The 26,481-nt window shown below is 40.2% G+C and overlaps 1 protein-coding gene and 1 long non-coding RNA gene across 9 annotated transcripts in view; one reads left to right on the forward strand and one right to left on the reverse strand.

The window, feature by feature from the left end:
• The window catches only part of LOC110985084 (uncharacterized), a 131,073-nt gene that overhangs the window by 26,092 nt on the left and 78,500 nt on the right, over nucleotides 1–26,481 (reverse strand). For 3 of the 6 annotated variants that reach the window (XM_087146172.1, XM_022245830.2, XM_022245832.2), the window contains 2 exons: nucleotides 8,421–8,531; nucleotides 3,690–3,809 (listed from right to left, as the gene is read on the reverse strand). In XM_087146172.1, the coding sequence (XP_087002298.1) occupies nucleotides 3,690–3,809; nucleotides 8,421–8,531 (231 nt within the window). Of the gene's footprint in view, nucleotides 1–3,689; nucleotides 3,810–4,890; nucleotides 6,503–8,420; nucleotides 8,532–11,048; nucleotides 11,222–18,320; nucleotides 18,573–26,481 lie in introns of those variants that run through there. The other 3 variants (XM_087146173.1, XM_022245833.2, XM_087146174.1) reach the window with 3 other exon arrangements.
• The window catches only part of LOC147796607 (uncharacterized), a 41,696-nt gene continuing 35,746 nt past the window's right edge, over nucleotides 20,532–26,481 (forward strand). For all 3 annotated transcript variants that reach the window (XR_015427775.1, XR_015427773.1, XR_015427777.1), the window contains exon 1: nucleotides 20,532–20,692. This is a non-coding gene — a long non-coding RNA (uncharacterized LOC147796607). The remainder of the gene's footprint in view (nucleotides 20,693–26,481) is intronic.

Below are 26,481 nucleotides of genomic sequence, written 5' to 3' on the forward strand. Positions count from 1 at the left end.
TATCACCATTTGATGCTCTTTTGAATTGATAAGGTCTCAAAAACTTGGAAGGGGGGTTGAGGCATGGCAACATGGTTAAAAGCATGTCATCTGACATGTGTACATCAGTTTGATCCCTTTTATCCAAACAGGAACAAGGACAGAATGCAGGTGTGGCACACCATTGGTGTAATGTTCTGGCAAGCTATATGTAAGAGCTGCAATGCTTAATTAACAGGACAAGTTGCTTAATAAATCCTCTGGAATATTTCAATAACGCCAAAACATATACTGATCTTGCCATCCAAGATAAGAGGTGGTAAATGGCTTGACCAAGAAAATTAGCTGTGTGAGGATTTGACTAAGCCTGTGAGCTCCAGTTTACGAAACATTTGTTGGAATATGAACTAATTTTACTTGAGTGAAGGTCAACCTTTCGTAGTGCACAAGAGTTTCACACACTTTTGAATAAAACAGACTTGTGATAAGAAGTGCAGAATCAGAATTTTGAACTTGAGTGTGAAGGGCCACTAAGGTGCATGCTTTCTACAGACCTGATTTTTCAAGGATGTCGGCTTTATATAGCAGTAATGTATAGTACCTTCCCTGACACACAGGAGACAAATTCTTATTTTTCATAAGAATTTGTCATAAGGGTATCACACATTAACTGATGTGATCAGTATACTCCATGGCGCAACACAAGTAATTTAATATAGGGGCAGCAAAGGGTCAGCGATATCATTCTGGAATTATTCACTTCAAGTACTGACAACCAGATACCAGAATGTAACCCATGTCTGACGCGATTTAAATCCCAGTCTTTTTAAAATCACAGTAGGAATAATGAATCACTGTAACGAACTGCCTTAAGTCGAATACACACCTTGTACTACAGTCACCTGCTCACTTCCATACTACGGAACTTACAGGCAAATGTGAGGAAATTTCAATATCTCAAACTAAACGTGAATGTACAAATAACTTGGCACATTTCCCTGACCATCAACACCTCTGGACAAAAGCACCAACTTATGCAGCACACTCTTTATGGTTGTATCCATCCACCAAACTGCTCGCAAGGTTACACACAGAGCATTGACTCACTCCAAGCTCGGTAACATAACAGTTTAGACAAAACCCCAGAGCAAAACAGTCAATATTATCGCTAGAGGAGGCTGCGTGCCTTCTTGACTTTTGAGTGTAGTGGGGAAAAAATCAATATGGGCGAACATGCCCAGAAACAATGGCAGAGACTGAAGGACTGGGAGGGAATCGATAGTGACTAACTGGGGGGTGCTTAGGGCTAATCGAAGGTATCCTTTGAGTTGTGCATGCCGCAACAAATGGCAGAACCAGTACTCAAGATAGTCTAAATGCTCTCGTTTAATCAATGGTTTGAAGTTTTACATGTGGGTCTCCCTTCTGCGAGGTGATGATGTGATTGCACTGCTGAATGACCAATGCATAGGCCTATCACTTGAGAAAAGAAAATTCCTGAGAAATCAAACTCATCACAACAACATATTTTGCAGGTTAAAAAGTCTTCAAAAGTACTTTTAATGGTAAATTACATGTACTAGTAACTAAATATTGATCCATATGCACTCTTCAACAATTCAAAGTACAGTAGCAAGATCACTATGTCTCTGGAAAAACAAGAATACTTTTGAATATTAAATATGACCCTTGTTTGCACTTTTTTTGGATTTTATAGAAATTCCAGAAGAAAATACTGCCCATGATGAACCACAAATCTGGCATGTAAGATTTAAATGGATCAGGAAACCATACTGACCACGTCCTTTGACAGGTTACAATTTTTTTCAGAAACTGCCCCGAGGGCCCTTCACAAATGGAGACAAAGATGAATGCTCAGTCAGCGTAGCAAACTTTGCACAAGTCAACTGTATAGAGCACAAGTGATGTCATGGTTGGGTACTTTCATTGAGTGCCATTTTTGAGTTTGCTGAAAAATTTGGAATGGGCGGAGATTGGACGGGCAAAAGAGGACAATAGCTGGAGTTAAACTGGTGGCAAATTTCTGACGAATCAAATACTGTTGAGAACTGATACAACTGTCAGGACTGTTGGATGTAAATTTCTATTCCTAAGTTGAAGGTCACAATTCTTACATACAAATATTCTGCATTAGTGGATGAGACACAAATGAAACTGAAATGGAAAAATGCCAAATACTGTACAGGCTCCGATACCTACATCTGTTTGTGGTTTGCAATGCACTGAAAAATTTAATGACTTAATGGGAAAACTAAGGCAGGCTTGCAAAGAAAAATAAAAAACGGGCAGGAAATAATGTGAGAAAAAAACTGCAGAAATTAGAATGCTATAAAGAATACAGGTAAGGGTAAGGCGAGTACGGAAAAACATGTTAAAAATTAGGATTTCGTGTATTTATTAGTAAACAGTTGACATTCCACAAAGGTCATTTATTTTGAGGCATGCATAATTCATGGCCATTAGGACATCATTAATGCAGATTGGAGTGCGGAATTGCATGCAGGAGGAGTTCAAGTGGAAAGTAAGGAGCATACCACCTGTACAGTATCACAGGATCCCACGAAAGAGGCTCAACCATACAATTCTCTTTCAACTTTCTGAGTACAGGGAAACCTATTGAGTTGTTTAAACTAAAATAGCCCCATTCCAAAAGGAAATATGAGAAACACACTGTACAGCTATGACAAAAAAAAAGAAAAAAAGATAAAGGCGCCTTTCCACATGTATTTCAGCACTTGTGCCAAGCATTGCGTGTCTGTCAAAATCACTCTTGGAGCAATTTTAACGGCCAAAGGCAACACATACGTCTGTTATATTAATGGAGTCGATTTTTGTGTCCTTGAAAGTAAAACGCATGAATGCAACCTGTACGCAATGCACCCCCAAAAACATACATATAGAGAGGTGCCTTAAAAAAAAAAAAAATGAGGAAATTGCACATTTTTTAGCTCGGAATTGGACAGGTAAAACCTGAGAATTCTTTCTGACATGACATTACATTTGAAACGGTCATTCACAAACTCACAAAATAGTGCCATACAGTATTTGCAAACAGTATTTGCAGACATGGATGGTACTGGTATAGCAATGACAAGAGTTGCATGTATTACATATATCAGTAGATTTGAGTCTGAATGTCAATCCTTAAAGCAATCATAATTATTTTACAGAGAATGCCCCAAGAAAACATCAATGTGCCAGCTTAGATTTACAAATTTCTAGAGTAAATTTGAAAAAAGAAAGAACATAGTGACATACATGTACAGTTTTTGCAAACATGGATGGTATCGGTAGGCTGCAGCAATGACAAGAGTTAGTAAATGTAGTTTTGAATCTGAATGTCAATCCTTAAAGCAATCATAATTATTTTACAGAGGATGCCCCAAGAAAACATCAATGTGCCAGCATAGATAATTTACAACTTTCTAGAGTAAATTTGAAAAAGAAAGAACACACAAAAAAAAACACCATAGGACATCATCAGAAAAAGCCTCTCTGAGAATTTGACCTCAAATGTAAGCATGTTGCGGAGGTTATTTTGGAATAAATACCAATGACTTTACTGCACATGAAAAAATTGAGCACTGACTGTGACAGCTCTAAAGAGTACCATGCAAGCTCAATCGGAGTTTGAGTCACACTCAGATTGACAAATCAGCACCCAAATGTAACGTCGGAATTTCCCTTACCTGTGACTTGGTGTCTCTGTCTATGAGCTGCAGATCATCATGGGGGAACCTGTCCTGAACCTGCTGCAAACGTATCTCATTCTCCAAGATGGTCACCTCATCTTCCCGCTCCTTCACCATCTGGGGGGGGGGGAGGAAGAGCAAGGAAGAAAAAAATGAAACTAATTGATGAAGTTTAATAAAACAGACACATCAATTTTACATGCAGGTTTTGCATGGCACTATGACACTACAATGCCTGATGGCCAGTGTCTACAAATTTCAGTGGTAAATTTTCAACTGGCCATTTGGAGTCTACTGTACATGTATTTCAGAATGTTCGTCAAATGAAGTCAGATCTGGATTGCAATCAGTGATCCTTATACTGGTTTGCACCATCCATTGGGCGAGGTTTGGTGTCTGTAAACCAACGACGGATTGCTGATCTCGATCCAGATCCGTGTGAAGCAAACACTGCCTGAATTCATGACAAGCACATTTTCAGCAAAGCCAATCCTGAAGCAAAAGCCAATCTAATCTGATGCACACAATAGCTAGAGTATGCCCTATTCTCAATTCCTGCTTAGCAGACAAGCAATGCTGTAAGCAATTCTGTGGATCTTTTTTCTGTCTGTCAAGCTGGCCACTGAACCTCAATCCTGTCTGTAAATTGCTTAAGTTCTAGTTTAGGAGTCTAACCAGTTTACCTGTCGTTTGGAAACTGTAAAACACCTCTTAGTGAAAGCTGAATAGAGCCTACGGCCGAATTTCAAAACTTGAGCAACCTTCAACATTTTAGATCTAATCTGGATCTGAAGAGTTACCGATACATGTGGAGTCTGCCGAATTCTTCGTTCCTTGTGCAAAGTCTGACTGACTGTCTGAGATACTACTGAAGCCCAGGCAATGAGGATGCCTTTAAATACACATTCACCACAATCATCTCGGACCATTTTCGGCAGCAATAAAAATGGTGTTTTCAGGTGTATCCAATAATTGTTGTGAATTTGTGGAAGTAAACAGACTAAATGACTGGAAAAACCACAATACAGGTATTTGTACTGAATACGGGTAGCTTTCATTTCATTCAAATGATCACAGTGGGCATAAAAGTAAATTCCTAAAAATCCTTAAATTAAGAAGCTCATTCAAATTCCACTCTTCTGTACACATAGTGTAAAAATGGTTCCCTGAAGTGGTACGGTACAACAGCAGTACTCACCAAAGAAGTTTCCAAAAATACAGGAAGACACAGTTTGGTCCTCACAGTAGCGAAATGACAAAGTTTCAGGAATTCTTACAATCAACCGAGGCTCTCTGCACTGTTTTCAGCTTGCATAAAGAATGCAGACAACCTAGTGTAACATACATCATATCGTACCGGGTATCACACATGTAGAGTGAGCTCCAAAACAAATGTGCACAGTGACTGGTACTGGTTAGGCCCATCAGTCAGAAGGGTTGCTAGTATTCCACTGGTAACTTGCTGCAGCGATTGGATTAGCCAAGTTTATCAAACTGATAAGGGGACAATAAAATATCCCAAGAGCAAACTCCCTGCTGGTGAAGGTGGTGTGGTTTTTATGGGCATGGTGCTAATCTCCTAATTGAGTTGGAGTGGGCCCAACATTTGTATACAGCTGTGAGCAGGTTATAACTGTTTTCAATTAGGTCCTGTAATGTGCAGTATTTCCTCGCCCTATTGCCCTTTCTGTAGCCAGGTACATGCAGATAGACAAGTGTAGATCTCCGGCACAGTTCCATTTATTCAGGTTTTAACTCTTCAATTTTTACCAGCGTAATGATAACTTATTTCATGAACGAGTATGTGTGAGGTGTCCACACGTGGTTCAACTTGGGTTAGGTTCCTCTGATTACATGTTCATTTAAGTTGAGCCTATGATGGTGTTAATTGAATAGCCGTAAATAAATTACTTCTAATAGGAATGGCATGCTTATGGCAATATGAGACATGAAACATTCCAAAGGGGATGAACAAAATGGGCAAAAAATCAAGCCAATAGGGATACCAACTGAAGAAGCTCCATTTCTTTTTAATGAAGTAATTATCACGCTATGCCTCTATTAATATCTAATCTGCATATTTTCCAAGCTTAAACCATAGATCACGATACATCTTATAAGCCAGTGCAAAGCATCTGTGCCATGGTTACAGTTTCGTTATCGTAAATACCCAGGTTCCTCGCTGGGTGATCTTAGTGTTTTAGCAAAACCACCTTGTTGTTTTCAAACAGCTAAAGCTGGATGGGCATCAATCATATGTGTAAATAATCTGATGTTTGATGTTACATAACCTATAATATGGCTGGCAGTTACCATAAGTATGACACTCCAGGCCATAGGATCATGAATACCATAGCTGGGTCTTATGATAAGAACTCTTGCATGAGCTTTATTTGTGTATGATAACCTGCATTAAAATCAATCTACCTCTGGGTCCAATAAACTAGATCTTTTTCACCACCAACTACCAGACTGTAAAGGTTGTGATGTTGAGTATAAAACTCACCACATATTGCCATTGGAGAACCCAGTCCAATGTCTTACTATTTTGAAACAACCAGTACATGTGCCGGTGTGACAACAAACTTTCCAAACAGGCTTTTAGCCGCTTTGGGGAGCAGCCAAAACGAACGGGCCTGTTTCGGCCACCAGAGTTTGAACAACTGTCTGTTTTTTGGCTCCTTTATCAGCTCAAATAGTAGGGCACAATCCTTAGTCCACATAGTGACTAGGAGCATGTTGGTGGCATTTTGAACGTAAGCTCCAGCCGCCTACATGTACATGCAGCCCTGATCAGAAGGATTATCCCTCCAACACACAAGGCTTCACAAGTATTTGAGGAAGCTTTCTGGAAGATTTTTTTTCGGGGGGGGGGGGGGGGGGATGTTGGAAGCTCTGTACACATTCCAGACACATGTACTGCAGAGGCGTATGCATTACATCATGCTGTACACACAGGTGTGCATACAAATACAAACATACACATTCATATATACAGTACATGCACACCAATACAAGTAAATTTGATGTACTCGTAAAAATTGCTGACACATTACTGGTGTTGACTCACTTCAGAAATACCCAGGAAACTTCAGCAGAACATGTTGATATGCGGTGTTCAATAACTTGATACAAAATGTGACCAATCGATCCCAGCATAGTGTTCTGTTCCGGCTGAAATTCAGCTGACAAAAATGCTTCTAGGGAATGGTGTACATGTATCATGAGTATGAGAAGGTTCTTTAAAATGAGGCCAAAATGACATCCCAAGGTGAATGCATCCTCCCAGCAGTCTATTGACTCTACATCCAGCTACCTCTTTGATTCTCTGAAGGTAACCAGCTAGCAGATAAGCATGGACACTGGGGGTCTAGTTTTAAGCTGTGTGCTTAAGGGGGACTTGGCCAATAATGTACATATTTAATGTTCAGATAATGTACATATTTAAAGATTAGATACAGTGGGGGAACATTGAGACTAGATTGGTATGGATACAGAGGGACATATCCGCTGCCCTCGACTGCCAAGTTGATGATTGGATATTTGGAGTTTTAAGGAAACATCTATCTGGAGTTAGCAACCAACTTCAAGAGGGAAGGGCCTGGTGTTATACAATATATGTAGAAATTTCAGGATTGGCAAGAGGGTGCACAAAAATTCACCAAAGCCGAGTGGTGCAACGTACATGGAAACGTCATTCTGACTTACATGTAAGTTTGAAGAGGAATAAGAGGGAGAATGTGCTGGTAACACTATCGGCTATCATTACAACATGGCTGCTCGGAGAGAACCACACAAAACAGTTAATTCTTAATTAACTTGATCAAATTAGGTTTGGACTACTGAAACATTTACTGATTGGCTGGGGTGATTTATTGATAGACTGATTGTACAAACAAATTGATTGATATAAATTTTTTACGGTTTGGATATTTTCAACTACATGTACATGTACCTGTATTTCCCGGCTTTAATCAATTTTGATATGATGCTGGTTTATTCATGCAACATGATGATTTCGCATCACTTCCCTTTTTTGACAGGGAGCCATGGGAGATCAGTGCATGCTACCTGCACTGAATGGAATACCAAGTTTCAAGAGGAAATGAATGAAAGTGTTCTGGATCCAATTAGCCAGAAAACTATTACATGTATAACCCTGGGCAAAGATTTACCAGTAATACAGATTCTTGTGTTTCACACCTGTTGGTGTTGATGAGCAGATTGGCTCAACGAGAGACAGTGCATGTGGAGCTGGAATGAGTGTGATGTAAGACAGATGAAGAGAAAACTGGCAGGATACACAACAAAGAATCTGATAAACCTAACATTATCAGCAGTAGTGCGCAGACTGAACATGATGAGGGAATATTTTAATGAGAATAGAAACATTTTCCACATGTATACGTTTTTTCCCTGACATCTTCCAGCTATGTGTACAGAAATTAGCAACCACTGAATCAGAAACAATTTTAAGTAAATGCAACTGGGATATTTGCTGGCTAAAGTCTCACTTTGTGAGAAGTGTTTACCAGCAAAAATATTGTGAGAATGAACAAGTACTGTACATGTACATGTATGTCCTGCGTACATGTACAGTACATGTATACCTCCTCAGTTTTAGGAGGCAATGCACAAATTGTCTCCATCAGCGAAATGGAGCCCACTTGCACATTACACTTAGACATGTGCTGTACCAGTATGAAGATGGCTAGACAAAAATCTTACCATTCTGACGTTACGGGCTCCTTGGCAGACATCGCGGTAGTCCGGATGGCGAGGTGGTGTGTGGTCATAATACTCGGACAAGTACTTGTCATACTGGGACACACGCTGGACCTGTGGAATGGGAGCAGAGCGCAAGTCCCATGAAATATACATGTACTTACTGTGCCAATAGGGTATCCTTCATTGACATCCAAGTTCTAATATCATTTTGCTTTGTTTGTTGACAGGATTGCCCGCAGATGAGATGAGGCCACTGATGTTCCGGTTCATACTGTACATCTGAGCAAGTTACACCCATGAGATAACTTAAATGAAAGCTCAGCCTTTGTTAATTATGAGTACACACACACGTGCGAAGGAACTTGTGGTTCTGATCCATGAAGGAGCAAATCAGACCAAAATAATTGAATGTAGCATGCTCGGCCTCCAATTAGCTGCCTTAATGAACTGACGTATGCAGCAGCGGAGAGCCCATTCAGACGTTGGTAGCCAGGCAACGGAGGCATCTTCAAAGGCAGGGACTGCAGTCAATTTACCAAGTGAACTGCAAATCCGAGTCAGCTGGTTCTGGATACTGGGATTCTGCATCTCTCTTCATGAGCATTCGGCTTCTCATGCAAGTACATGTACATGTACAGTATGTCTGATATTACTTTTGGAAGACGCATTTTGCTGTAATGAAGAGGAGCTACCGATATGTGGGAAGTTGCCAACGTCAGTGAAGAGACATTTAAACTCGGATTTTATTGTTTCAATGAATAAGAACAGATGCAAGCTCTAAGTTGCTAATTACCATAGCCTACATGTATGTGATGATCCGTCCTTTTAAATGGAACTCAACAAATTGATGTTCAGCATGGTACACTTTGTGCTTTCCTACACTAGTAAAAAGATTACAAAGTGAATGAATGAATCTGTGCTGGTAAATAGTTAATTTTTCATATACATGTAGCAGTCACAGTCAGCAGTCGGTGGCAAAGTGCCACTGTCCTTCAATCTTCCAGTGCTATTATACAGTATCACAATCTGCCTACACTGCACCATTTTTTAATGGATTCAACTTGACCTTGTTCAAGAGTCCAAGGCTGTTGGGTTTACATCTTCTGCCTTTTATTATATCTTGGGTTCTGGTTGAAAGACTCTGGCCAAGAGTTTTTATTACATACATGTACATAAATTAAATGAAAGACTGAAAAGTAAATCTCCACATTTTGGACAAATTTTTGTTATCTTGTTTTTGCAATGGCCTGACTGCCCCGGCTTTGCCATGTTATACAACCCAGGTTTTCGTGTATTTCACTGATTCCCTTGAACCAAGGCCTCTTCTAATTTGGGTCAGTGTATGCACCCAGTGGTTTTGGCTTTGTGATTTTTCTATTTCTATTTCTGGCATAAAAAGAGTCCTTTATCCATTCCAGAGAAAAATTTGAGGGGTAAACACATCAACAGAATGACAGTGAATGTCTGACAAGAGCCATGCGTGGTAAGGAATGCCCAATAAAGATTTTTTTTTACCAAACTGATGGACACAGAAGGCAGCGTCATGGAACAGTTGGAAGTGCTTTTAAAGAATTTACATGTGCGTCACTGATGTGATGCTTTGGACAGCTATCAACCATGTCTGCATGAATGCTTTTTACTGAGGCAGGACAATGCTGTATGAGAGTTAAAAGCCCGGTAGTTGGAACCAGTTTACTATGTTTAGAAACCATGGACATTTTGCCGACTTACTGGTTACCAGCTACATGCAACATTTTCAAAAGTGACATACATACTTGTATTATCAAATAAACTCCATGGTTTGCACAAAACTTCAAGCATTCCATTCTGACAATTTCTGAGGGTCATGGTTTCATCTGGGATTGAAAAATCTGGTTTGTCTCTTCCCAGTCAAGGTTAAAACCTGCCTGCCCTCTCCAAGGGAAATTTTTCTTGAGACTGACACACCTTTGTGCCAGCTCAGATCATATTTCCTCTTCACCCAATATGTAGATGTAGTTTGGAAGGAAATGGGAACACTGGTTCACCAGTGTCAAAAAGTAATGCTTGCATGTAAAATATGGGGACTTGTAACTTTCAAATAAGTGAAAAAAAGCCTGTCCAAATGTTTTTCTTATGCCGTACCTGTAAATCCCCTGGACAGGGGGACAGGTGGCGACACAAAGATGGCACAGTGCTGAGTGCGATTCCAAAACTGTACAAAAACTTGAATAAGTTCAAACAGCATTTGTCATCCTTGTTTTTTTTAATTTATCGATATGTCCATAATATGTCTCAAACTATAGCAATCTTACGCTGTTTCAATTCTGACACTGGCTTGTGCTTTTCAGTCTCAAAGTGAGAAAGTACAGCTATATGCAAATAAGGGATTAAGAAAAGTGAAGAATGGTACCCCTCTTTGCTCGACAAGGGAGGAATTCCAAGCCGACCGCCCACAGAGCGACAATCTTCAATTGGCGCATTAAGCTCTGATTGAAGCACACTTAAGCCTTGTCAAGAACCAGGCCGAGCACTTCTAAGTTCTGAAGCCAAAACCTTGTAGGGACTGGTTTTTTTTTTTTAATGGCCAATCATATCTACTGAAGACGCCCTTCCTTCCTCCACCTTCTAAGGTACAACACTACTTACGTGTTCCAGCATGGAATCGTCCACAGCATAAGTCACCTTATGCTCGGCTGAAGCCCTGCCATTCGGCATTCCGAACCCCAAAATATCCTCACCGGTGGGACCATGCAATACCTTTTATTTTTTCTTCCCCCCACAGTAGAGGTGCACTTGTAATCCTGTGTGGAGATTCACGAGCACTGGCGACGCTGACAATGATGTGTAAACACAAATGCACAGGCAAGGACTTCAGGCAAAGTTCGATTTTTCTTTCCCTTCACAAAGGTAGAATTTTGACAAGGATTAATCCTCGGAGATAATGTGCTATTCATATGCTGATTGGTTGACAGTGGAGAGGGCTGCACGTTTGAAAGGGAGGGGCAGAGGGAATTCCTAAACAGGAACCAAATATACCATGGCAGCCATGTTGTTTTAAGATTAAGTGAATGACAAAGACGGCAGTTTTAAACAAAAATCCCAGATGTTTGTGAGAAAATGAAAACTTTTTAACTCTTATCAATGACAGAACAAAAGAACTTTCTCTTCACTATCAGAATTCTAAAATCAGAACCACCACAGTTGAATTATCAAAGTCTGGTGGCAGAAAATCACAGAGGGGAAAAAAAAAAGATCCAGCATGCCCGACTGACCCAGCTGAATTGCTCACATGCAGGAGATCTTTAAGAAGACCCATTGGATATCCAGTCTTTTGTACACAGGGTCTTCATCTTCCTCACCGAATGGTTGAGAACAGGAGGAGCGTTAAGGCTGCAGGAAATCACAATGCAACTTCTCCCTTTCTCTGGTGACACTCTGCTCACTTTGCTCAGAGCCAAATCTCAGAGGCATGTCTGGTGTCGAATAATGCATGATTCCAACAGCTTGAGTGTTTGCAGGACAGTGACACTGCCGAGATTTTGTCATTGTGGTACTTCCAACAGTCCTCTGGAAAAGTTTCACTATTCATTGGATCCATAATCTTCAGTGCCCATACCCAAACCTACCGTGTATGTACCAAATACACATGCTTGCCTGAAGAAAAATAGCACATGCACCATTCCAATCAATTTCAACTTCAGAATATGCCAAATGTTGATTGATATTAACAATCTACCCCTACATTATCAATGATCAAATCAACCATGATCTATCAACTACAGTAATCATTCAATTGACATTTCTGAGATGATGTATGATGTACATGTATGTAGGTACTGGTATACCATTCCATTGCAGTTTCCCCACCCCTTGGATTTTCATTTCATTCACTAGGGAGTCAGGTAAATTTCATGATGGTGGGTGGTTACAATTGTACTTAGGGCGACCTTCAGTGTAACAAGATCAACAGCATCAGGGATGATGATGGATGCTGATGGTCCACACGATTTATTGATCTTGTCTCCCTGAGCCAACAGTCCTGTAAATATACCAAGGACAGCAGGACAGGGCTTTATAGATAGAACTCTTAAAAGCCGGAGAGGAGAATAAGAAACAAAACAAGCAAAATTTCACAAGTGTTTGCATACCCTCTTCTGAAGAGGATAAAAAAAACCTCAACTGAACGAAAAACTATCCTTTCATTATCATGATGCTGAAAGATAATTACAAACTTAGCACTGTAGCAAATTTTTTTTCCATGATCAGGCATTTTGAAACTTGGTGAACCTTAAGTGCATTTCTGTGGACTGGGTGAGTACAGTAGGTGTCCAATATAGCACTGGTGAGAGCATACCTTTGTATGTACATGCAGCACCAATCATAATACACATAACGGGGTACATGTACTGTACATGTACATGTACTGTAGTCCAGTCCATGACTGGTGCCTCACACATGGATACGTCCTGCAGAAACTTTGAAGAAGTCTTGAGTATTGTTTTTTGATGGGGGGGGGGCAATATAAGTAAATGTATACATATGTACAAGTACAGTGCACTGCATGAGGAAACTGCACAACACAGAGCAGCCAAAACCAAATTAAAACCTGACTCTTAAAGGTTGAATGCTACATGCATTACTCACTAAGTGATGTAAGGTAAGGCTTTCGTACCAGTAATGAGCCAGTTAACAAAAAAAACATTCACTCTCTTTTCATCATGGATAACACACGCTCGCAGCCTGTTTACTTACGGGGTACTGCTACCACAGTACTTAAAAAGAAAAAGCCTAGGCATGGGATTCTCTTTAACGAGTTCTGCAACTGCCAAGGAAGCCTTTCAAGAAGCAACCATTTGATTGTTATGCTGTGGCAACTCTGGGTTTCAATGAAGTTGTTCAGAAAGCAAAGCAGACTTTTGAAAATGGCCAAAAAAGTTGAGGTGCCTGGCCAGGGGGGCTCTTGAGTTGTGAGACAACATGCTGAGGTACTTGACAAGTTCTTTTTTTTTTGTCCCACCCCAGCCTCTTCTGGTGATTTTTTTGTCCTCCAGGGTTGGAGGTCTGAGTGGTAACAAGAGGGTGGGGGGACAGTGCAGATTTGTCTTTGGTGAGGCAAGCAAATGACAACATTATAGCAGGAGTGTGTTAAGAGGAGCGGTTTGTTGATGTTGACAAACTCGCTGGGCTCCTTCAAATGGTGCTGGCTGAAACTGGCAAAGTTAAACAAAAAACATGTGAGAAAGGCCTGTACACTGTTTGAAGACAACACCTATAAGAATAATTCATGCAATAGTGGGGTTCCAGACAAATTTTCCATATTGGGAATCAACAATTCATCCATTTGGCCACATTGTTGACCCCAAGCTGTAGAATGAAATGCATACCTCAAACTGAGTGGACACATTACTGAGTAATTACTAAGTACATTAACATAGCATATCCTTATCTGCTGTACTTTGGACATTCAATACTGTGATGCCATTGCTGTACACGTGAGGGCGCCATCTCAAAAGAAACAATGGGAAACTATTCCACCATTAGCATACAACCTGTGTACATTTTGTAAGGCTTATCAAAGGTCTTTCTTTCAGACTGTATGAAAGTCATTAGCACTGGCTGAGTCTGTGACAATCCAGTCCTTCACACACCCCTGTGTATTTTTCACTTCTACAGTAACAGTATTCCTAGTCTGGCCTGGCTTTCATCCCTCCTTATTTAGTCTTGTTTGACAGTTACAACTTGGTACTGGTGCTTGTACTGCAGAGTCCCTAGTGGATGCATTTGGGAACAAAGTATCCTGTACACAGATGGCCATCCAATTAACACCCCATGTGAACTGTAGCTTACCACCTGCCCTGAATGTTGGCCAAGTTTGCTCAACAATGATCACCTGCAGGTAACCATACCACTTTTCATAAAGGTATGGATCAGCTTCATGCATCCCCCCTCACAAGTTGCCACCTTAATTTAACCTGCCAGTGTTGATCAAACATGGATGGATCTTTGTGGCATGCCCAAACACACTTGTAACTGTGGCAACACTCTATCCTCATACTACAAGTACATTGGTTTCCCCTGAGTGGGGCCAAAACAGTACCTGCATTATGTAGTAATTGGCCAAGGTTGTCCAGTTTTTCATTTTTAATGAGGTTGCTGATCTCAAGAACAATCTGCAGAATTATTCATTTGATACTCGGAAGAGGATGATATGGTCAGTGTCCAATTGCATTATGGATGGCCCCATGACTGCAAGTGGTAATATTACAATACAATTACAGTAGCTCTTTGCCCTTAGCAACTTTCAAACTTTCAAAAGAAAAGAAAAGAGTTCAATTACTGTGTACGCTGGCTACATAAGAGGTAACAGCAGACAATTCTAATTCTAAGTTCAGAGCACAGAAGCTGGACCGAGCTTGAGACACTAATCCATTCATTCTAATGGCCAAGTCAATCTGAATTAATTTTCATTTGTTGGGGGACTGACCACAGTCAGCAGACCAGTGCCAGTAGAGGCAATGTGGAGCAGAACAACTTGAGTGCATGCATGTCCTTATATATACAATGTAAGTTCAAATCACTCCTCACAAGGAGGACACTTGCACTCATGAGTCAACGCAACTTGCACAAATCCTTTCATTATTAAGTCAATTCAATTAATTTCTGTTTGATCAAGTACTGAATGTGACCAGAAGCTGACTTTCCAAAGTGAACCCTGTTCCATTTGAGTAAGTTGCAGAGAGTGTTTACTGAAATTGTACTGTGAGTGAAATGCAGCAAACAGATAGAAAGAACCATGGAAGAACCAAGCAACATACATGTACTATGGTACATGTAGTACTTACAACTGCAGTTATAATATTCAAGCCTACCGGTACATATGTCTGTGCATAAAAATATGCAAAACTTAAGAATGAAATAAAAGGTTTCAACCCATGATGAAAATGTTTATTTTTCTTTCCAATACAATTCATTAGATACAAACTATCTGAACAATCATTAAATCAAGTGGCTGTTCATATCTTGGAGTATCCGATGAAGGCTTTGAGCCGTACTCCAGAATGTCACTCCCTGATGGAGTGGATGGTGGGTTCAGTGTTTCCTGAATCCAGCTTTCTTGCCAGTGGTATCTTCACCAGGAGGCCACTCTCTGCCACGACAAAAAAAATCACCCCACTGATCTGAGCACGAGCAACAATGAAAGCTGCACGGGAGCCGTCAAGTTACTCAAGCATGGGCCACATCAAAAGGGTCAGCGCTCTGCCGAAACCAATGCCCCACAATGGACCCAGAAACTCCAACAATGGGCACACTCTCTCTAGCCCCGCTTGGTGATTTCGCTTAGAAAATTTAGGCTTCAACACTGAACACAGACCTGGTCACCAGGTTGTAAACATCTTTTTCGGTGGGGGGGGGACTGAAAATCTGATACCATGAATGGGTGAGCAGTACCATATTAAGAGGAGATTTGTTTGGGCAAAAATTAAAAAACGATAATGGCCTACACTAAAAACCTTTTCACTAAGTCAATAAAGCAAAAGCTTAACATACGGTACATGTACATCACGTACACTGTGCGGTAACTGCATGTGGATGAAAGACAAACCACAAGAGCTCTTGAAAAATGTGATCTCTTACTTTGGTATTTTAACAAAACCAATGAGATTCCACACCAACTTCAACTAACTTTGCTTCCCACTACTTTTCAATTTCTATTTTTACTTTCCAAGATGAAAACAGTGTTGGTTTAATCTGCTACAAGTAATTTTTTTCAGACAAGTACACAAATGTATTGAGCCCTCCCAATTGGAACAAACTTGCAACCACCCCGGACAGACCATAACATTTTTGGGAGATGAACTCATGTACTTTGCACGCCATGTGCGCCACACCAGAACAATTCACTGTGATGTCACACACATAAAATAACACTCCAAACTTCACTTCCCCAAAAAGCCACAAATCAGACCCACAACAAGATGAGCCATTTTAGAGGTAAAGCCAATAATATCCCCAAATTACCAGAATTGTGCACCACAAACTGAACTCTGAATTGATTTCTCTTTACACAGGACGGAACCCCACGCTGCTGTTTTGCCATAGAAGCAGCCAGCAAAGCGAGGAAAACAATTAGTGGTTTGCGCGTGTGTGATGTGCCCAACAAAATATGATAACTTTTTTGGGAACTCGGACAATCGTTTCACTTGTCCACCGATGACTCGGCTTTTGAACTGTGCCTGACCTCGCAGATTAAATACATTTAAGTCTTCAAGCAGGGGAGCTGTGTTTGAAATACGGCAGGAAATGGTCTGATGAAAAAATGTTAGGAACTCACTCTGAAGTGTTTATGTTTGTTGCAAGCAGACCAATGACCCTTGACAATATCTTTAAATTATGTGGAATTGGAATTCAAATTGCATAGTAAGAAGCTTCTTTTACGGTATTCCTTTTCCCACAAAAACAGGAAAGATAAAATGAGCCATGTTTTGCCCATAATATATATTATACGGGGGGGGGAAGCAAGTTGCACCAAAATACATTTACCACACAAACTATTTTTCTAAATTAATATGGTTCATTTAAAAACTACTGAGCACTTAGGCAAACTCCAATCATGCACACAACTAGCACTACTCATTTTGAAGGCTTTGTTCATTTACACAATACTTGTAAACTGTTTGAGAAACTAGGCCCTGGGGGATCTTTGAAAGTTGTAATTAATAAAATCAGCTGATACAAGACAATGTAAATTATTACATAATTTGTTAAACACATGTAATTTCATCAAGGCATTTATTCAAGTTGTAAGTACAGTACGTCACCCACATCTTATGAAAGAGGTCAGTACTCACACAATACGAAACCTTGAATAATCCGCTCAACTTGTCGAATTGTTATTTTTCAGAGAATTGTGAACGGCCAAGTACACTATGACCATTGGTATGCAGCGTACACACAATACACACAGAGTGCTCTGTCAAGCTAAACAGGAATGACTAACTGTCAGGGCTGTATGTGCTTTTGTGTGGCTCAAAGTTTTACAGTGGAATCTATTATGACTCGTAGTCAACTATACAAAGTACAACTCAAAATAAACGACAAATTCCATGACATCCTCTGGGAATACATGAATGACCATCACACCTGATTGATAGAAATAAACACGTCAGTCCCATCAATTGTGCACATGACTTTACCTTAAACTGTGCCAAGTATTCACCAAGTCTTTCTGAACCTTTGGTAAATCAAAGGTAAATACAAATGTACCAGAGATTGCTGTATCAGATGATTTTTTCCACAGAAAATAAAACAAAATAAAAACATATCTCTCAAAGGATCTTCACAAGTAACAAGATGAACTTTTTCTGAGTTGAATAAATGCATTGATCAAGATATCAGATATCAACTGATATAAGCATAGTGAAACATGTGACACAGGCTAAGTGGTGAATCATGCAGGTGCTGTAAGAATGAAATGCAAGGGCCCCATAAATCTGAAAACCAACATCTAAAATTTTTCCAGGACTGAAATATGACAGATTCCATGACATTTAACAACGCCAAAGCCACTACTACAAAGAAAGCTGCAAATTTATCATACCGGTATGTTATCACATGAAAAATAGCCTGTCAAAACTCACCCCTGCATTATCTTAATTTCTACGACTTCTTCCCACTGACAACTCGATTCCAGGATACCCTATTTTTTCCCAACCATAATTTTCCATAACTTTCCAAGGCAACTGCAATGCATTCCACAGAATTCTTCATGACAATGGGAACCCTGTATTTGAACTTTCTCTTTCTAGTTAATTAAGCGAGGCTTTACAATGTATCAAATAGATTTTAATAACTTTCTTTTCTTGAAAATGGATAAATCAAACAATAAAATGAAGCAAAAGATTCTGGACTTGTGTTTACCTGTATTTGTTCGTCTGGCTCCATTGTCTTTACCCGACGTTGTGGCCGCACAAATAAATCATGTATCAATCCCCATGAAGTCGATTCCCTCATATCTAAAACGGATGTCTTTTTTGTTAAAGTACACAATATAAATATCCAAAGCCACAAAAGATCAGATCTGGAAATATTTAACTTCTGCGAAGAGCAACAGATGACAGCATGCACACATTGCAGGTGACTTGGGTGGCTGCCATCAAAGAGCACACAGTGAGAGATGGAGACTACCTGCACTTTTTCATAGTATTGGTACTGGGGGGCTGTCCACAGTCATTTGCCAAGCCGCTCCCACTCATTCATAGCTCTGACCAATGAAAGGCCGCAAAGTCACACACTCCAATTTGCATAACACTGTCAGGCACAATGGGGACAAGTGAGTGGGATGGGGCCCTTTGCATATGAATATACATGTAGAGTACATGTCATGTGTGACTGATTACAAATCCACTGAATGAAGTTTTGGATGAATGGGTATCAAGGCTGATAAGGAGAAGAAAACTTTTATTTGGGGAGTAGCTATGGTGACTAGAGAGGAAGATGTGTCAATAAATATAATTGTGCTTTGAGGGAATTGGTGAACAACAGTTAAATGAAGATTTCCTGAGCAGAAGTTGTGATTAAAGTGCAACAGATTTACAATGCATACATGTACATGTGTACACTGCAAAGCATATACTGTACATGTATACACGTATGTACATGTACATGTACATGGACATGCATACATGTAAGTACATATACAGTACATGCACATTTGCACATGAACAAGTTCATTTCCTTTAGTCCTTTCAGCTTTGTGTTACCAGAAAACCAACAATGGTTTAAAAATAATAACACATGTAACTGAAAAGATAAAATATATTGTGGTAGATATTATAGGACAGGGGAATTCTGGTAGTACTGTATGAAAATATACATGTATGTACATGTATTATTATTGTATTATTTGGAGTTGGCAGGTGACATATACTGATCAATATTTTAAAAAGGTGCTCTAAGGTGCACGTATCTTAGCACAATATTAGCATTAACAAGGAAATAAAAGTGATGGAATAATTTAAACTACAAATATGGGCCTACCGTAGTGATGATAATTATCAACCTTGTCTTTGGCTGGTTCAAATGTACTGTAATAGTTTAAAACCAACAGATTACACTTTTATTCCAATTCATGTACACTGTAAATGACTTTTTGGGCAAAAAAGGGTAGAAAAAAGTCAACGGACATATTTTTCAAAAGCCACATCTACATGTACAAAACTCTTGGCGCAAACACAGCGAGCCGGTGTAAAGTGCAATTCCGGCTCTAAGAAATACAGCTTGCTTGGATTACCCATGCCTATACCACAATTAAAACTGTCACATAAGAGGGCTGGAATCCATAAAACAGAATTCAAAAGTGTATTTGAAACCTGGAAAGTGCTTAAAACCAGTTCGTACATTTACCTTTATCATATACGCCATCAATGTGATGGGCTCTTGACCAATAGAAAAAGGGTAAACATTCCGAGGTATTTATGAATGGCCGATGCTGTGAGCATATGAACACAATGACATATACATGTACATGTACTGTACTTGTACCGGCATGTACATGTACAGTGCATGCACACGAACACTGTAGACTTTCATGGAATATTACTCTCCTATTCTGGATAAGTGGCACTCCCATTCAGACTCACATTTTTGGGCTTTTCAAATAGTATTTGTTCAGTCTCCTTGCTGGAAGTTGAACTTCCATATAAAAATCATGATTAAATACATCTCTCTTTTTTTGTTAAAGCAACTTCTGTTTGAATAGACAGTCCTAATCAAACACAGAAGTTGGAAGTTGAACATCCATATAAAAACCATGATTAAATACATCTCTCTTTTTTTGTTAAAGCAACTTCTGTTTGAATAGACAGTCCTAATCAAACACAGGATGCAATCTCTGAAAGGCATGTCTGCCTTCACTGTGAAGAGTTCAACATTCCTCTGACCCAAAACAAACAAGGACTGTGTTTTGCTATCTGCTCAAGTAAAACCATACACCAGAGGGCTTTAGAGGTTGGAAGGTTTTCCAGGAAAATAAGATACACCACATAGGCATGGGTAATGTCCACAGCATGTGTGCTACCTGTAGTTACATGTACATCAATTAAGTCATTAAGATTAATAGGGAGTGGCCTACCTGTACAGTAGGTCCTTGCTCAATGCCTGAACTCTCAGCTGGAGCTCTAGGAAATGCAATTGATGGACACCTGACTCAATAGCCAAAGGCTGTGTAATGTCATAGGGATATAATACAAGGAGGGGCTCTGATGAGGAAGTCATTTATTACAGAAGTACAGGTAGGCCTACTTGTAATCTGTCCTTATGTTTGTACCAAAAGCAACCAAGTGAATCAACTAAATCAATACTAAGTTTTTAGTTTCAGTTAGTAAATTAGTTCCAGTTGGCTGAAAGAACAATGCAGTGCCACAGATGTAACTTCCCTTCAACTTGAAAACTTTTATTGTTCAAGTTGACGAGCTACATGTATGGTAAATAAAAAAAAATCTTGGTTACAGCATGGAGGAACGGTTACAGTATTTGTGTTGACAGACAACTATGCATGTATGATGTAAAGTTTTGTTGGAAAAGTTTTGTTTTGAAACATATTTAGTTGATTTAAAGAAAATAAAGGTATGATCTCAACCTCTTCCTGTAGGTTTAATAAACACCGAGCCGCTGATAAATCATCAGATTTTCTGATGTCAATAACAAATTCTTTGTAAAACAAATCACAAGTGGGGAAAAATTAGTCTTAAAACCATATCACTAACATAGCAATGTTGAAATGAAATCAAAGAGCGAAATTTCCACAGTACAGTGGTCAACGAGGGATTGGGAAAAATGATGGCTTCCATTCAAATAGACACTAGTCCCACTGAATGTATGTCACATTTGAAAGGGATAATTAAGTCAGACATAATTAACTGGCCACATTGGCCAGGGAGTTACCCGGTACATTTATTCAGATTTGGGCAAACCCTTCAACACTTAACTCATCAGAAATGTGCTGGTAAAAGCCCTACCATACAGTCTACAAGGATAAAATCCATCCTGGTTGGGCCAGGATTTAGAACTGCTGTAGCCATGTGGCAAACTGAAAATTACACTTTGTACAAAACATCTATAATAACCTGGAACCTGAGTGAATTATAGCCCTCAATGCCCCTACAAGTTTCCCTCTGCTTGACCTGCCTTGGTAGGCTCAGCCCACATGGCTGTCACTACAAGTAGGCAACCCACTAGTATGAAACCATCTATGGTTCAGTATGCATGTACACATGGGGGGGGGTACATGTACGGTGCACATTGCTCTTCACTGCAGGGTAGACTGGTTTAAAGTGTGCGCAGCTTGTCTCACGTGTTGTTTTGCAGGTGAGGGGAAATCCTCATTGATTTTTGTGTGGGCAATGCACTGCCGCTTCAAACTTGCCATTAGGGATTCAATAACAGTATGCACTTGATACAGGGAATGGTTTGTCCACTAAGGAGCCGATTAGGGCTTAATCCTATGCATCAACCTTAATATCCAATTTAAAACCTTTATCACTGTCAGGGGATTCCAAGAAACTCAACTGCAACTTTAAGCTGTCACAATACTCCTTCACTAATACTGAAACTGTGAAGAAAGAAGCAAACATATTTTCCACTTAAGTACCGGTATGAAAGGGAATTCAAAATGGAAAAGAGGTAGGGCGGGACTCCAAGTTGAGAGGAGGGAGGACTATCAACAGGTGGGCATCCTAGCAGAAACTCTCACTGTGCTAATTACACCGGAAGAAAATCATACTGAATAAGCAGCTTCACAAGTTTTTATTAACAACACTCTTAGAGTGCCGCATTCCCTAAATACTGGTACTTTCCAACAACTTGTTGAATTGCTCCGGTCACTGGCCCCCCATCCAGTCACATTCCTGTGACAAGTGCTTGGATTCAAAGGAAATGTCATAAATGCTTGTAGGATATTCGTTTTGAATGGAAAATATGTGCTAGACAGTCTGCGCATTTGTGCTCTCACTAAATTACAAATAGACCAGCATAGTGGTGTACATACTGGGGTATGTGTATGAATTCCTGAGTCGGTGAGCCGATATCCTTGGATCTTTTAAATAAAAGATACAAAAAAACTCCAAGCCTAGCCCTTCCCCAACAAAAGCCTCCAATGTGAGCTTTTGTCCGAGCACAATACTGTGTTATGCCAATTAGCGCTGACCAGAAGATCTTGCCAAAGTCCTTTTCCCCTTCTATTCTCTCTCTCTTCCTGATTCATAACAGCTTTGTTGACAGTTCATTCATGGGTTCTGCCATGGCGGAAATGAGAAATTGTTGGCCACTGACCCTTGCAGAACCGTTTTGCTGTAATTATTGTGAAGGTGGATTTGTCAACAAGTGCTTTTGGCACAACGAATCTTGTAACTGTAATGTAAGGAGTTCCCACCATAAGGAATATCCAACCCCCCAATTAAAAACACACCCAAAGACACAGATACTTGTACCACAGTTGTGGGGACAAACACATGATATCTCACTTATTTTGAGGGGACTAAAGACTTTACGGGAACAGGGGAATGTCCCTACAATATCTTTTGCCCAACAGAAGACAGTATCTCCTTCATGTGGTGAAGGCCGGGGTCAGTTCGTGCCATAAGTCTGACGCCTCATAATTCCGACATCTCACAAGTTTGAAAAAAGCATTTAAAAAAGTCCAGACGTTTGAAGCCTCATAGGTCTGATGCCTCATAATTCCGACAGATGCGTTTAAAACTTCGAACGTTTTTTTGGACCATGGCATAGATCCAATGCCTCAAAAAATCTTACGCCTTGAAAGTCCGACGTTTGACGCTCGTTACGAGCGTATGAAGACGGCGCTAGGAACAAGACTGGTTCCCGGTGTACTATTATGACAAATACAAACATTTTTAAGATTTCAAATGTATTACTGTCAAAAAAATGCTTTTCATATTTAGCGAAGTATCACACATCATTCTTACACATAGTTGTATTTTTGGATTAAATAAATACAGGACCAGTGTAGGAACTGTGCAGGCAGTCTGCTTGATTTAGTTTTCCAAACAGGGACAGTACGTGGGCATGAGTTGGGAACAAAGTTGAATTTCGCTTGCAGGCGACACATCGCACAGGCCTGCATTCCTCCATGTTTCACAGTCAATCGCACTGATGCCTTATACTAAGTCCGACACCTCGTTGGTCTGACATCAGATTTATGAAGCGTCTGACCTTTGAGGCGTCAGAACGATGACGTTGAAAAAAAATTGCCCATAAATCCGATGCCTCATTATTCCGATGCCTCACAAGTCCGAAAATTCGGACTTTTGAGGCGTCGGACCTATGAGGCATCGGACTTAAGATACGCACCTGTGAAGGCTTTCCTATGAGCTACATACATGTAGCTGTTGAAATATACTATGGAGATGTTACGTGGACCCAAAACACTGTGGGGACAAATTTTTGTCCCCAAACTCAGTCCCAACCTGCCTTACAAAACAAATAACTGCCCTTTCAGTGGTGAAGGCCCAGGTACATATATTAGTGAACATTCCACTTACATGTACATGTATACATTCTTCTGAGATCATAGTAGTACTCCAAACCTGTTCTTCCATGACAGAGGAAGTACATGTAAATGGGCATATTTCTGTTAGGCCTAACCCCTTGAGGCATACATGTAGGAGTGTAAATGCTGTCATAATGCTGTTTACAATAACCCTCCATCTTTGTGGTTTGGCACAGAAAGATGCAAGAAGGCATGGAGCTGTCATGGAGCGGTAAGTTGTACAGCTCCAAAAAGACCAGGATGCAGGAATAACCCTCCAAATATGCACACACATCAGTGCAAACTGTTGGCCTGCAATGATTACCTGAGCCAAATGTTTTCCCACCTCAGGCATCAGACTTCCATTTTTGTTCTTTTAGGCTGTATTCCCTCCCCCTTCCTCTCCATCTCCACTCTGCCCCAGCATCAGCAAGGCTGAACCCCCTGGCAAGCTATTAACTACCCCTGGTATCCTTGAGATGTCACCAATGCCCAGTCAGAGAACCTACTGTGGTTCTTGAACTGGGCCCCTATCAACTGTTCCCAGGATTTCCCTCAACAAAGCCTTGCCAGAACCACAAAACAGAGAGACTTGTCTATTCTGAGCTACAATGTGCTCATTATTTAATTTTCAGTTTTGAAGCGGCTGACATCTGTAATACAGTATACTGTCAGCTGCAATTTATTCAGAGAAATTTATTATTTGCTTCGAAAGCATCAAATTGACAAGATCTTGCAGTTAATTTCCAGATGAAAAAATTGAAGGATTGAAAATCAAAACTGCTTTTTACACTTTTGGAGGGAACATGGTTAGAAAAAAAGGAGCAACAGTATGCTAAATAAAACACTCAAAAACACGCTGGTCCAGAAAGGACTGGCCTGCTACCACCTTTCGTTGCCTAGGGATTGAGAATTCTTTTATGGATGAATACAATTACTGAGTCGTTTTTAAAACAATGCATTTTGCATCCCCTCCCCTGACCTAGATACTCCACTTCCCTTGATAATTTCCAATCCTAACTGGATAGGTCCACTAGTAAGTACCAGGGACTGAGTATGGTTGGGGTGTAGTAATATTCTTACAAAGCAAGCCTTACATATACATGTAGCATGTACAGTACATGTACTTAGTGTCAGGGAGATGTTAACTTTTGATAACAGGTTTTCCTCTTACACCGACATACGCGCACAGGTACATGTATATTAAACACTCTAAGTGTAAGTCATTAAAGTGTGATAGACATTGGTGTGAGGGTGCATCGTTGCATATTCTTACACAATATCGGTATCACACATACGGCACATTTCATTACTTTTCTTGCACTTGCTGGTACCTGTGGTGTCATCATAGGTTTACATGTAGGTGGGCATGCACAATATGTAGTGATGTGGTGATACATGTAAACGGACAAGCTCAGGTTCCTCAATTTGTCCCAACCAGGTTAAGAAGAGGTCACAGGTCCTTTGTACATCAATTTAATTTGCAAACTGAATCCAAATGATTGAAAAATGATCTTGCCTTTCTTTCACAGAGACACTTACCATATTTTGACTTCGACCAATTTGCCACCACAATTCAACAATAATTGTTTACAAGGGGGCCCACTTGGCCTTTGTAATGTTTCACTAATAAGCCGCCATGTTTCATGTGGGACGCTTCTCTAAGTAGCGGGCTTGGTTTATTGGTCACTTGGGCGGGGCCAAGAAAGCTCAAGATGTCGCGTGAATGACAAATCAAATGCAGTCACGCTTACATGAGTAAGCGCGAGGGAAGTAATCAAATGTGCTGGTACATGTAATGGGGAACTAACTGTTGGTGCGAAATAACAACCCAGGTCAATGACTGCTACTGGCATATTTCCCCACTGACCCAATTAGTATCACCCTGCTGCTCAATTGAATCCCACTGCCAGATACAGGTATAATCCTTCCCGGACTGGGACTGGGAACCACGAAGGCCCCTTTTCTTGGGGTGAATATTGGAACCATTGTTAGCAATGGCTCGAGGGATGTAGCATCCTTGCTTTGGGCTATCTCTATCTTGGGAGGATTACCTTCTCTTGTGACTTTTATGTTTCGAGGACAGTCAGAAAATCACAAACAGTATAGTTATCCTATGTGTATAGGTTAACAAAAGTTTCTCCTGATGACATAGCATATAGAGTCTGAAACATTGAGTCCATCAGTTCTTTGGGCAACCTCGCTCACTATAACAAAAGAGATTCACATGGTGCTGCGGTAAACCATCTTATTATTATATCCACAATGCAAAGCCTTAAAATCATATTCAGCTCCCGTAAAGTCACAGCCTTTCTTATGGTGCTATGCTCTTGTGTTAAATTTTTGTGCAGCCAACACCCATCCACTGAAAAAAATTGAGACTGAAGCCAAGCCTGGCAACTTTTTCCAGAACCATGTACCAGGGTAGTAACCTTTATGTACACACACAGAACTTTACTGTGTAGGATCTCTCAGACTTTACTGATTTTAATTAATCTGCCAGACTCTATGAGGTTTGCAAAACACATAACAAGC

The sequence above is a fragment of the Acanthaster planci genome, linkage group LG15, assembly GCF_054643075.1.
Source record: "Acanthaster planci isolate LZ-2023a linkage group LG15, COTS_SCS, whole genome shotgun sequence".
NCBI lineage: Eukaryota > Metazoa > Echinodermata > Asteroidea > Valvatida > Acanthasteridae > Acanthaster > Acanthaster planci.